Source organism: Heterocephalus glaber, unplaced genomic scaffold (genome assembly GCF_053883595.1).
Source record: "Heterocephalus glaber isolate CG9 unplaced genomic scaffold, H.glaber_assembly_v1.0 deba00001600, whole genome shotgun sequence".
Lineage (NCBI taxonomy): Eukaryota > Metazoa > Chordata > Mammalia > Rodentia > Bathyergidae > Heterocephalus > Heterocephalus glaber.
In genome coordinates, this window is record NW_028258372.1 from 9684139 (window position 1) to 9698655 (window position 14517).

Consider the following 14517-nt stretch of genomic DNA (forward strand, 5'->3'; position numbering starts at 1 on the left):
CCTTGGATCTCCAGTTCTAGGCCAGGGCCTAACAGCCAGAGGCAGAGTGTAAATTCAACTTCCTCCTCACTGGCTCAAACCTCTACACATATTGAAATAATGAAAATGTATATTCTCTGGAGTTATATCATCCATTTGTCTGTTATATAATCCATTTGCTTTTCCTTTGTTTAAGGAACAGTCTTTTAGGAAAAATTCCAAATTCTTCTCTCTTCATACCAAGATTGGCTGGGACAAGGAGTGAAACAGCAGAGATTCATTCAAGATGAAAACAACTCCAGGCCCTAAGCATCCTGTTTCCCAGAGTAGATGCTCACACTTTCTAACCAGTCCCCAGCCCACAGCTCAGCCATCCCTCCTTCCAATGGGCAGCTGAGAAACCTCCTTTCCATCTCTCCTTGCCACCATTAACAGAGGACAGACGGCAGCTGTGTGTGAAACAGGACTCAGACTTAACATCTGCCCAGTGTGGGCTTCACACTTTTTCTGACCTCCACAAAAATTTCAAAGTAAGTCCAACAAGGCCTAAACCTCTAAAATTTATGAGAAACACAGCAACCATAAATAGAGGAAGATTGTATTTTAAACTGGAGGAGAAACACTGAAACTCAGGAAGCCCCCTCTCCCTGAGATACACTCCTCTCATACTTTTCCAGAACTTTCTGGCTCCATCTTCCAGAGTTTAGCTAGGGTGGGAAAAAGATAGATGTCTTGACTCTGGCAGCAATATGACATTCCACTCCTTTCCTCCACTGTACAAGAATTCCTTCAGGCCTTGGAGATGCAGTTGCCGCCAACTTGTTGATGGAGTTTTCAAGGCAGCACGCTGTGTACACTTTTATCCTGTCTTTGCAACAGGGAGGAAATGATTGTTTTCAATTTAGCTTTCCACTGCTTCTCAAAAAGAAGCCACTTTTCAATTATACAGTGGCTTTAAAATAAGTGCCAAAATTTAACATATCGTCTAAAGCCCTGGGCTCCCTGTATTTCTTTGGCAAAGAGTGAATATCAATAACTGGTGAGATGAAGAATTCTTCAAGTACGTAATTCATTCACAACAGAGCAGTGGCTCTCAAAGTGTAATTCTCAGACCATCAACATGAGTATCACCTAGAACTTCTTAAATTTGAGTTCTCAGGCCCCACCTCAGATGCACTGAATCCAAACTTCTGGGAGGGGGGCCCATGAATTTGTTCTAAGGAGGTGATTCTGATAATGTCACACATGGGAAGCTATTCCATAGAGGATTCAGTTGCTAGTAAAGAATTTGCTGAACTCCACATACCCATCAAATAGAAATTCGCAGTCTCCTTTGGACTATTTTGTTGTTGCTTTAACAGAAGTACAGTGCTGCAGGAAGGTAAAAAAGTAAACTCTAAAAGGCTATAAAAACAGAGCTAATACTAGAGTAATTCAAATAACTGAATTAATGTGGGAAGAGATCTAATACTAGGTGTGATGTGAAGGGCTTTCTTTTCTATATCTCACTGAGAACTTTCAACGTTTTTAATACTTAAAAGGTTTTAGCCAACCAATAATTGGATATTGTCTGAAAGGAACTCCATCTTTGGCTTCCTTTTAAAGCTTTCTTATTCTTCCTAGGACCACCCAGAAGGAGGCAGAGCCAGCATTTACCAGTCTGTATTCACCAACTCTTCCAAAGAAATGATGTGCTTTCCAGACTTCCCCTACCCTGATGATAACCCAAACGACATGCACGACAGCCAGCTCCAGGAGTACATCAAGACATTTGCCCCAGAGAAGAATCTTTTACAATACATACAGTTTGAGGTAGGAGCCTTGTAACTTGTACTGTTGCTATCAGCATGTGTATGAGTTAGAGAAGAGGTATGAATACAGCACCCTGTTACAGAAATCAGTGCCAAATATTTGGATGCCTCCCCAATCAATTGTCTGATCAGATTACAAAATATTCACTCATGGTATTTCCCCCTTAGATTCATTCTCTACTAAATTCTGGGAGCTTTTAAAATACCTTAGAAAATGCTAGAGTCAGCTTTCCCATTATAATAAACTTTACTTATGCTATGATCTTTTGGAACTAATCCAAACTTTTGTAGCCCATATTCAGATTTTTGTAGGTTCAATGTCGGTACGTTATGGTTCCAACAAACATGGCATTTGTTAGGAATTCCACCATTATGAAAAGAGTAACATTTATAAAAATGTGTATGTAACATGTATAAAAATGGTACCAGTAGTCCATAAGCTTGAACCCAGTGAATGGTTGGTTGACTTTTAAAATATAAAAGAAGTTAAACTCTCATTATTTGCTGACGATATGATACTTTACATAGAAGACCCAAAAATCTCCACCAAAAGACATCCAGATTTAGTTGAAAGATTCAGTAGAGTAGCTGGATACAAGGCCAACACTCAAAAAACAACACCCTTCTTGTACACAAATAATGGACTCACTGAGAGAGAAATTAGGGAAACAATTCCTTTTACAATAGCATCCAAAAAAAATGAAATATCTAGGAAACAATCTAACAAAGGAAGCAAAAGACCTCTATACTGAAAACTACAGCACCCTGAAAAAGGAGATCGAGGAGGATATAAGAAAATGGAAAGACATCCCTTGGTCCTGGGTAGGAAGAGCCAATATAGTGAAAATGGCCATACTTCCAAAACTACTGTGTAGATTCAATGCAATGCCAATTGAAATTCCCACAATATACTTCACAGAACTAGAGAAAACAATTCAAAAATTCATTTGAAACCAGAAGAGACCTAGAATAGCTAAAGCAATTCTAAGCAACAAGACGTGGCTGGGGGTATCATAATCCCCAACTTGAAACTATACTATGAAGCTACTGTGATAAAATCAGCATGGTACTGGCAAAAGAACAGACCTGAGGATCAACGGAATAGATTAGAAGATGCAGAAACAACTCCAGACATACTCAGCCACCTCATCTTTGACAAAGGAGCCAACCACCCTCATTGGAGGAAAGATAGCGTATTTAATAAATGATGTTGGAAAAACTGGATTTCAACCTGCCAAATATTAAAACTAGACCCGTACCTATCACCATGCACTAAACTAAGATCGAAGTGGATTAAAGATCTAAATATTAAGACAGAAACACTAAACTCGCTGGAAGATAAGTTAGGTAGAACTCTTTAAGACAATGCCAAAGGAAAAGGCTTCATGAACAAAACCTCAGTAGCATGGGAACTAGCAGAAAGAATCAACAACTGGGATCTCATCTTATTAAAAAGCTGCTGCAGTGCACAAGAAACCACCAACAGAGCTAACAAAAAACCTACAATATGGGGAAAAAATTTTAGCAGCTGTAACTCAGACAAAGGACTACTATATAGAATATATAAAGAATTGAAAAAAATCAAACCTCCCAAATTCAAAGACCCAATTCAAAAATGGGCATCTGAAATGAACAGACATTTCTCAGACAAAGAAGTAAAAGCACCAAACAAATACATGAAAAAATGTTCAACATCACTGGTCATTCAAGAGATTCAGATGAAAACAACACTGAGATTCCACCTCACCCCAGAAAGAATGGCTGCTATCAAGAAATCAACCAATAACAAATGCTGGTGGTGGTGTGGGGAGAAAGGCACTCTTCTCCATTGATGGTGGGAGCATAGACTGGTGGAACCACTGTAGAAGTCAGTATGGAGATACCTCAAAGAACTAGGGCTGGAGGTCCCATTTGACCCAGCTATTCCCCTGCTGAGTATCTTCCCAAAAGAATTAAAAGAATCATACCACGGCAATTTATGTGCACCCATGTTCACAGCAGCACAGTTTGTAATAGCTAAAGCTTGGAAGCAGCCCAAGTGCCCATTGACTGGAAACTGGATAAAGAAGATGTGGTTTTTTTATAAAATGGAGTACTACTCAGCCATAAAGAACAAAAAACTAGAGTCATTTATAGCTAAATGTATGCATATCAAGGCCATACTCTTAAGTAAAATAAATAGGACACACATGTGTAAACACCAAATAGTTTCTCTAGTGTGAGAAACTGATAGGGTAAACAAGGGTTAAAACAATTTAAATGAATAATTGATAATCTGAAATAGGAAAAAAGGTCCAAAGACGAAGGGGTGAAGGGGAAGGGGAAAGGAAAGGAGGGAAAAGAAAAATTATGAGAAAAGAAAAAAAAAATGGAAATGAAATCTATGTAAATAGGGAAGGGTGGAGGGGGTGAAGGGTGCACAGGTAATGGGGAAAAAATAAGAACCAAGATACATCATGTACAGGTACAAGCACCCAATGATAAAAGTAAATGTATTGTATACCTAAAGTGTACCAATAAAAGAACTTAAAAAAAGAAAAGAATAGCTGTTTGGGAGTGGGAAGTGGGGGAGAATATACTTTGTATCAAATAATGATGACATTGGGACAATGATAATAGCTGTGTTATGGATAGGAGAAGCACTTAGCACACCCTTTTTGACCTAATCTGTACAACGGTCTTGTACGTAGTATCTATTTCTGAATCTTAAGATTTAAGTCCCACATGAGTACATTGCTGATGTTTTATATCACAGCATATTTTGTCTTTGCTCCTCCCTGAGGAACAAAGTTTGTATCTTCAGTCCTTTTGGTATCTGGAGGCCAAGGGCAAGCTTACCTTGGTGATTTGCCTTCAGTGTCCTGAAGGCGCTTTCTTGTCACAGTCCAGGTGATTCTGATGAAAATGGCTGCACAAGTTCACTTTGTGTTTTCTGATTTCCAGGGCCAATATGTAGCTTTAATACATCTCCTATTGACATACTACCTTGATTCTCTGTGTTTCGTGTTAATTTAAGAATGGCTTGAAATCATGTTGACATTTGAGTACGCGTATGCAAGAGAAAAATATACTTCTGCTTACTTACAAAAAAAAGAAAAAAGTAACAACTTAAATGTATAACCTCCATCTGCCAGCCACTTACTTTATTGGACTTCTTTTTATTGAGTCTGAAGAGTTATGACATAGAAGTATTATTTCTGTAAATGATGATAATGTTTTACATTTGTTTGAAACCCTTAGCCTCCATTAACTACTATTTAAATGCAAAGTACATATATATAGTGGGGAAAACACTCAGCAAAAGTATGAGTTTGGGTTATATTTACATAATGATTTTACCTGGAGTAGTTCCAAGTAAAACATTAAAATAAAATTTTCCAATAGTCATTTTATTCCATTCATTTATTCATTTTATTCATTCACATCACTTATTTTTGATGTTTCAAATGCTGTACATTGCCTCAACTTATGGTAGCAATTTCATTCAACATTAATGAAGTTCCTAATGTGTGCTTGCTTTGTGCTATACGGAGTATTGGAGACCAAAATAAATATGTAGAGGTAGGGATGTAGAGGATAAGTTACAATATCAAAATCAAGTGACAATTTAAATGCAAAGAGAAAACTTTTTAAATCTGGTATGGTTTATAAATAAAATAATGCTATGAAAATTATGAAGCAAGAACCAACACTTGGGAAAGGGTACTTTTTCAGAGAAGATAAAATTTTTGAGTTTACTTGATAGTTATTTTAGACAAGTAAATAACATGAGTAAAATTAGAGGTAGAAAAGTGTTCCATTTATCTGGAGAACAGTGAGAAAAACAAATTGGCTAGGAGGCAAGCATAGCTGCTAGGCTTAGACAGGCAAAAGCAAATCAACATGGTATTTTTGAAAGATGATTTTGACAAGTAGGATGAAGGATGCTTGTAGATAATCACAGGCTGGAAGCTGGCTCCTTATAGACTCTGACAGTAACCCATGTATGGGAGTAGAGGGATTTAAACTAAGGCAGTGCTATCACTCATGAAATAGAAGACAGAAATAGTGAGATCCTGAGAAAAATGATTGTTTAGACATTAGGCAAGGATGGAGAAATAACAGGCAAAATAAGTTTTGGGTTTGAAGCCCAAGAGGATGGGAGATTCATGGCACCTTTCAAAGAAATAAGAAAACTGAAGCTTCATTTCAGATGGAAATGTCCAGCTAGACTGGGTGGCAGAAGGGAGATCAGACTGGATATATGTGTTCATACTATGGAAGTTGTTCATATTTCCAAGGAGAGTGTCTGCACAGAGCAAAAGGGGAACCACGAATCAAACTTTGAGGCATGCCTGTATTTACTAAGTAGAAAAAAGATGAGGTCAGAGAAGGAGGAAGCCATGTGGGTGTAGAGCAGCAGTGGGCAAATGACACAGATTTGCTATATAGCATCATTCACAAAAATGTTCAGGGTTATTTATCCCTGTATCAACTAACCAGATGTCAAGAAGTAAAGAAAACCCAGTGAATAATTTTCCTTGTGAGCGCTGAAGACTCACTGAAGATTTACTGTGACTCCTATTTCCTTATCTTCCCACACATTTCTCAATGAACAGGACAGCTCACAATAATTTCCTCCACAGAAATATTGCAAGAAAGAAAAAGATCACAGAATTGTAAGCAGAAGGAATTTTTTTTTTTTAAGACCCTGATTTCCAGTATAAAGAAATGTTCCAGCTTCTTAGTCACTGATCAATGGGATGTTGTTACTGGAAAGGATGGGAAGCAGGAATCTACTGTTTTTGATGCTGTGATGATTTGTTCAGGATATCATGTGTACTCCAATCTGCCAACTGATTCTTTTCCTGGTAAGCTTGAAAAACACCGATAATCTGGGGACTTATATATAAACATCAAGGGTTAAAACATATTTTCTATCATATGTAATAATTGTTCTTAAGATACCAAAAAATCCTAAAAGAGAAAAAATTTAAATCTAATATGCTAAATATAGTAAAGATCTTCAAGTCAGACATCAGACCGACACCAATCCTTATGACAGTAGCTCAAATATAAGTCCCGCGAACACATGGAGTTTCTGAGTGGAGTTATATTCAAAGAAAGGGAATCCAGTTAGCAAAAAATTTAAAGAATGGCACAGTTTCTTATTTCTAGGGAAAAACTTAAGGTTCTAATTTCATCTTCATCCACAATTTGCAAATAAATATTAGCAAATAGTATTAATAATATTTTAGTATTAATAAAAAGTTTCTAATTTCATCTTCATCCACAATTTGCAAATAAATATTAGCAAATATTAGTATTACTAAAATTTTAGTATTCATAATAATACACTAATCACCAATATTACTGATTAGTGTATGCACACATTTGTGTGTACAGAGTAGCACACTCCATTACTAGTCAAAAATGGAAAACATCAAATAAATGAAATTCAGGTGAGACTTTCCTCCATCCCCCCCCCTTCCATTCTTTCTTCCTTCTTTACAAAAGGAACACTATCTTCTTAAAGAGGGAGTCCCATCTCTAAGCATGATGTTCATAGTCCAAGATATGTAAAAGATTGGTGGTTCAGAAACGAAAAGAGCTCTTGATGTTAACAGGCAATATATTTAGTGTTTATGTGGGTGGAACCAGAACACCTGGGCTCCACTCCTTATTCTACTAGTTCCTTACCATTTAAGTTCTTTGTTCCACTTTCTTCATGTTCTCTTCCTTCCGTCCTTCTTTCCTTCCTTTTAACCTTCCTTCCTTCCTTCCATTTTACAGAACTGGGGACTGAACTCAGGATTTTTTATCCCAGCCCTTTTTATTTAGTTTTGTTTTGAGACAGAATCTCACTAAGTTGCTCAGGCTGCCTTCTTGTCTCAATCTCCCTTTCTTAATTTCCTCATCTTCTAAAATGGGCACAGCAGGACCTACCATGCAGGGAAGTTACAAGAGTAACTTGTTAAGGCATATAAAGCATTTATCATAGCATCTAGCCCACAGTGAGTATTTAATAATTAATATTAACTTTTTATTGTCAAAATATAAATTTTAATATTGTACCTTTAAAAAATGTTAAGACACCAAAAGTAATGATTTGGGGGTTTAACGTCAAGAACCACTACAAACACAAATGCATTTCAGTTAGGGAATTATTTTAACTAAGAGTGATAATAGATTGAAAAAGACACAATGAGAAACTGAGTCTTCACAACTTGTGAAAAATCAACTCAAGCCACTCCCTCTCTTCCACTTAGGCCAAGACCAATTTCAAGGCAGCTACCTGAATAGCCAAGATTATAAGGGCCCAGAGGCCTTCAAGGGGAAGAGGGTCCTTGTGACTGGCCTGGGGAACTAAGGCTGTGACGTTGCTGTTGAGCTCAGCCTTCTGGCTTCCCAGGTGTGTGACAAGAAGTTTTGGGGAAATAAACCTAGAGTACAGCTACGCTGCTAGGTCAACAGCCTAGGCACTGGGGACATTGTTTGCCATGTCATATACCTCCTATATGGATGGATGCCCTTTAAGGCAAGGAGCACTTGTGGTATTCTCTGTGAGAAGCAAGGCCCATGCTACTACATTCTGCTGTAACCAGAGATAAGTGTATGAGTGTATGTGTATACATAAGTGAAGGTGTATACATATACTTTTGTTTTAATTTTATGTTGATAACCTCCAAATCCACTGGCTCCTAGTCAGATGCTATCTTTATTTTATAACATCAGTTCTTATTACCTACATGTGAAAGATATTGTTCTTACCACTCTGAAGTCATGGAACATGTACACAATTAGGTTTTTACTATTGTTTATTCATTCAACCACAAGTGTTCAACAAACATTGGGCACTCATTATGTGTCAGAACTATGTTAAGCTAAAAATGCAAACATAAGTTACAGTAGCCCCTGACTTCAAGGAGCAGTCAGTGGGTGGAGACGGGGTGAGAGGTACTCAACCATAAAAGGAAGTAATGAGTCTTCCAGTGGAATTAGGTGTGGCCATAGCAACACCATGAAAAGAAAATGTAATTTAACCTGGATAAATGCAAAGAAAGCTTCTCAGACAGCTCCAAGCTGAGTCATACATGACCGGTAGACTCTGAGGAAATTCAGCATAATTTAAGAGAAACAACCATTCAATAAATAAATTATTAAGTGGATATAAAGCAACCCTAAAATTTTTTTCAAGACATGGAAAATTCCCTTGAGTTATCATAAAAATAGCAAAACAGACCAGGAGCCGGTCTTGCTTTGGGGCTGAGGCTGCTGCTGTGGCTTTGGCTCCTTTGAAGGAAGACTGGAAAGGGAGACCAGAGAGAACAGAATGATGTCTGAGGAAATCTTTGGCCTAATTTCAGGTAGAGATTTACCTACATTTTCCCCACTCAGTCCACCTGCTTCTACCACCCACCTCTCCCAGTGTTCACTTTGTTGGCTGGCGGCTGGCAGACCTACTGTCTTAGTCTATGAGTATGTGAGGAGTGCACCTGGCACAGTTGAATATCGAGCCCTCTAGTTCTAAGACCCATGGTGTTCATTCTTTCAGCAACTATACACCAGGCCTCTGGCATAGTAAGAGGGAAGCCTTGCTTGCCCTTACCTAGTTCCAATTATGGATTTTTCATCTAGACCCACCTCTTGGAAAGTATTTCCACCTGGTTATTGAGGGAAATGTACAGAAGCATCCAGAAAATTCTTCATGTTTGCTTATTTCCTATAGACTGATATTGAAATCTGTGCTGCCTCTCTCCACCAGGTCATGATCAGCACCAGAAGTAGTTCCTGGGTCACTAGTCGGGTTTGGGATGATGGCTATCCTTGGCATACAGTATATGTTACCCACTTTGTATCCTTTCTCTGGAATGTCCTTCCTTCATTTGTTTCTGACTAGTTGTATGTCAAGAAGATAAACATGTGGTTTAAGCATGAGAACTGTGGCCTGATTCCTTTAAATGGGCACTACAAATAATTCATATTTCATCACTGAAACAATGTAAGACACTCATTCAAATAAACTCTTTCTCCACATATTACTTTAGTTGTCTCACTGAGGCTGGTAGGTTTAAACAACTTGACAGATATGGTGTATCCAAATATCACATATGGGTTGGAAATCTTATTAAAAGTAGTCTAGTGCAGAAAGATGTGTGGAAGAATACAAAATGGGGATGAGTCAGACAGATAAGTCATCCTGACATGCAGGATTCATTTTGGGTAGCTATAGGCGATAGCATAGAACTTGGAGAGCTGAACAAACTCAAGTGTTTTTTTGAGGAATATCTTGTCTATGCTTATGGATGAGCAGGAATACCAATAATGCTTTCTAATGCTCAAGACTGTTATGGGACTCAGTAAGACAAAAAGTATAAAAATCACTCTAAACTATAAAGCCTTATAAATATTGATTGTACTTAGTCTCAGATTTTCTAATGTACTTCCAAAGAGAATAAAACAAAGTAGTGTTAATCAATATGTCTCAGCAGGTAGGAAATCTCAGAACAAAAGTGGACACTTCTACCCTGAAGTCTTCACATTTTTTCAAAACAGTCAAAATCTTGGACCATATAAAACAATGGAGATTCACAGAAATGATCTGGCCTAAAATTAGTAAGACTTATTTCCTTACTTCCCTTAGAGAAAGAGCCCAATACTTACTAATTAGGAAGGTATCCTGGATAGGAGAATCATTATATCCATCAAAAAAAGAATAATTAAGTGAGTAAGAAAAGAAACCATTCACCAAGAAATTTTACCTTCTGGTCCATGTTAGCCAAGAAATTTAATTGTGTTTAAAGAACCTAGTTAAGGAAAAGTAAGGAGAAACTGTAAATCAGAATACTAAATACCAAGTTTAGGAGCCAACCCTTCATTCCAAAGCACTTATCCTACCCAATCTTGTAGACTGCTGCATCCATAGAGAAAAAATAATGCTGGTTTTTATACATTTAAAATTACATTTAATATAATAGAAGTTCCAAAGTTGAGCTGGCTAAGACTTTTTGTCTTGTATGAGTAACTACCAATTCTATTTTGGCTTTATCAATTTGCATAACTAAAATATAGCTTTAGAAAGCCATTCATTCTAAGAACTAAACTCCCTCTCTGAAAAGGCTCTAGTTAACTTAAATTGCTAATGACATGTTTCACTCCTCCTTTGGTAGCAGGGAAGGAGAACTGGGAGAGATAAACAGGCTTTCTGTGACCTACTTTTCGCCACCTTATATGGCAAAAAAGATTTCAGAGTTAAAGGAGTGGAAATAGAGGCACATTCCAAAATTTACAAAGTTTCTTCATGTACAAGAAAATTATATATCTTATTTGTGAAAATTATTTATTTTCATATATAAGATACAGACAATTCCAGGATCTCTAAAGGAAACAAGTCAACATGAAATATGTTGTCATGAAAAAGTCATTCTTTTGGCAACCATAGTATATTACCAAGGTTGTTATATTTTCCTTTGTGATGAGAGCTGGCCGAAAAGAACCAAACGTGGGAATAAAACATCCCAACACTGCAAATCTGGTTTCCCCATATAAAACCTTAAAGTTATAATATAGTAGTTCATATATGGTAATAGTGCTTGCAAGTCCCAGGTACTGGGTTAACTACTTTACCGATAATAGTTCATTTAACTGTCACAACACCCCTAGGAGAAAGATTCTAACATTATCCCTATTATACACAGAGAGAAACAAACAGAGCAGTAACAGTAAGAGATGCAACTCAATCATAAACTTGGCCATCTGGCTTCACAGTCTATATTTTCAATCACTTTTAAATGCCTAGAGTTAATTTTATTCTCATCTATGTGGTGAATCTCTAAATAGTATACACACACATAAGAGAATTTTCAAATTTCTAGGGACAAAAGAGGAAGCTCTGACAGAAATTCTTAAGGATGGTCACAATGACAAGAAAGGAATTTCCACAAGAGAAGACGTCAGTGGCCTTCATGCTGTTTAAATAATCAAATTTGGTTACAATGCTATGGGCTTTGCAGGTATCTCTTGTAAATAAAGTATTTCACAGCAAATATGTCTGTCTCTTGTTTCTCTCCATTTTCTGCACAGCACCTGAGAAAAGAGCCTGTGTTCAATGATGAGCTCCTATCCTGCATCCTGTGTGGCATCGTATCCATCAAGCCCAGTGTGAAAGAGTTCACAAAGACCTCCGCCATGTTCGAAGATGAGACTGTGTCTGAGGCCATTGACTCCATTATCTTTGCAACAGGCTATACATATGCCTCTCCCTTCCTTTATGATGACTCCATCATCAAAAGCAAAAACAATGAAGTCACCTTGTTTAAAGGCATCTTTCCCCCACTAATGGAGAAGCTAACACTGGTGGTGATTAGCCTAGTCCAGTCCCTTAGAGGTGCCATCCCTATAGCTGATCTGCAGGCCCACTGAACTATAAAATTGTTTCCAAGTAGGTGGGCCATTGTATCTTTCATTCATTTAGTCAATGAGTTCCCACTATATGCAAGGCACTATACTAGGGGTCCAAAGGGAATAAGACCGAAATGCTCCTTGACTTCTCAGAGCCTAAAATGGGATATGAGAGGGATGTCACCAAAGGAGAAGTTTGGGATCTTCTGGTCAGGGGAGTTGGAAAATGAGTTATCCCATGTAAAGGAAACAGCATAATGAGAAGCATAAAAGTGAGGAGTAGCATGAAATGTATGAGGAACCAGGAAAATTTTACTGTAAAGCAGAGGCAGAAAGTGGCAAGAAATGGAGGGCCTTATAATCTATTTAAAGAGCTAACCTTCTCTTAAGAAACTGGAAGAACTTTACAAGGTTTTCTATAACAAGAAGCAGTAGGGCACCTGCACTGTGAAGGTACATTACAAAGGTTGGAAGGGCCACAGTGGGTAACCAGGCATACTTGAGAAGGCGTCACTACCACTTGTGTCAGAATCCCAGTGTTCCTCTGCTTATCTTGACAATTTTCTCCCCTCCACTCTAGACGCCATGACCTCTAAGAATTACAAGAATTCTTGTGTGAGAAAGTCAAGAAGATGATAATTGCATGGAAAAGGACAATATCTCAAATATATTGATTTAATTTACTTCAATCATATTAATTATTATTATTATTATTGAAAGTGTCTTTTAATTCAAGGGCTCAAAAAGCTTCACCAATATAAATACCTTACCTAACAAAATGTTCATAGATATATAAGTAATGAAGAAAATGTTAAAATTATGGAATCTAAGTGTGCACACTTAAGTTTCTATTTCAAGTCCATCATGAAAGATAATCATTTAAACAAATCCTGCCATGAAATGCCTTATAAGGATGCTTTCTTAGAAAACACTTCTATAGTCTTTTTTTTTCTCTTGAAAGGCACAATAGTTCCCAGAGCCTCAGGTTTTATGAGGAGGTTGGATACAGTTTAAAAGCCTAGAAATTTTACATGAAAGAAAGAGTATCACTAACTTATTCAGCAAATATTTATTGAACACCTACTAGTATCAGGCTCTGTCTTGATACTTCAGACACAATATCAAATAAATCATGCCAAAATTCTAGTCCCTTATTTTCTAATGGAGTGCACAGAAAATATTGACCATAGGATACCACCAGGCAGGGGTGAGAAGTTAACAATGAATGGGAAGTGTTCATGTACCCAAATGTCATAGTAGCTTTCTTCTGTTGTTACAAAGCCAAATTAGTTACAGTTATTCCTCAGAAGAATCCTCCACAAGTGCATCAAAATTTGCCAACAAACAAGCAAATAAAACAAACCTAGAACTTTTCTGCTGTCCCATAAAATATGTTCCCTGGCTGCAGATTGACATTGAAATCCCAAGTTTTCTTTCATTATCTAGTTTAATTGCCATGTACCTCTGAGTAAATTACTTTACCAAATTGTTTCTTGTGGAAAGTTTTAACAAGAATATGCAGACAAGAAATATGAAGAAATTATTAAGGTGCTGTATACATGAGGCGTACCAGAAATAAATTGAGGATTAGGGTCTCTGTGATATTACAGAAATGAGAAATTGTGTGACTTGAAGATATAAGCATCTCTGCTGTCACTGTCTAATATCAGACCAGCTTTTCTACTCATAGAGAAGGTTCATCAACTCCTCAAATCTTTGAGGAGTACCTGAATTGTTATACCACTAAAGATGCCCCAAAAGAAGTGGGAGGGGTAGGGGAAAGGAAAGAAGGGAAAAGAAAAGATATGAGAAATGAAAATAAAGTCTTTGTAAATAGGGAAGGATGGATGGGATGAAGAGAGGGCAGGGGAATGGGGAAAAATTAAGAACCAAGATACATCATGCAAGGGTACAAGTTCCCATGATGAATATAACTGTATTGTATACCTAAAATGTACCAATAAACTTAATGGGAAAAAATAAAATTAAAAACAGATGCTCCAAAAAGCTCCTCTTAATGCAAAAGTTTTAGAGGTAATTTCATTCACAATTACTGAATGAATTCCACCATGTCTCATTGTTCATTATTGATTTGTCTTTTTTCAGTATGTCTCTCTATCCATTTTTTTCCAGATTTGTGTACCCTGCCAACTACAAATGAAATGATGGATGACATTGATGAGAAAATGAGGAAGAAACTCAAGTGTAAATGATTTTACTTGATAAGAAAATAGTCCTAAAAGTTGCCTTTATATGTAGAAAAACATTAATATAATCTAAAATATTATCAGTAGAATTCACATTTTTAAAATGCTACAATCAAGCAGTATTTTATAGATAAATAGTC

At 37.1% G+C, this 14517-nt stretch overlaps 1 protein-coding gene across 3 annotated transcripts in view; it reads left to right on the plus strand.

The window, feature by feature from the left end:
* Positions 1–14165, plus strand: part of LOC101710232 (putative dimethylaniline monooxygenase [N-oxide-forming] 6) — a 36631-nt gene extending 22466 nt beyond the window's left edge. The window contains exons 3-5 of one of the 3 annotated variants that reach the window (XM_087194320.1): positions 176–509; positions 1603–1791; positions 11853–14165. In XM_087194320.1, coding sequence (XP_087050446.1) covers positions 1666–1791; positions 11853–12191 — 465 coding nt within the window. In that variant the 5' untranslated portion in view covers positions 176–509; positions 1603–1665 and the 3' untranslated portion in view covers positions 12192–14165. Of the gene's footprint in view, positions 1–175; positions 510–1602; positions 1965–11852 lie in introns of those variants that run through there. The other 2 variants (XR_015444514.1, XM_087194321.1) reach the window with 2 other exon arrangements.
* Positions 14166–14517: the final 352 nt, after the last annotated feature.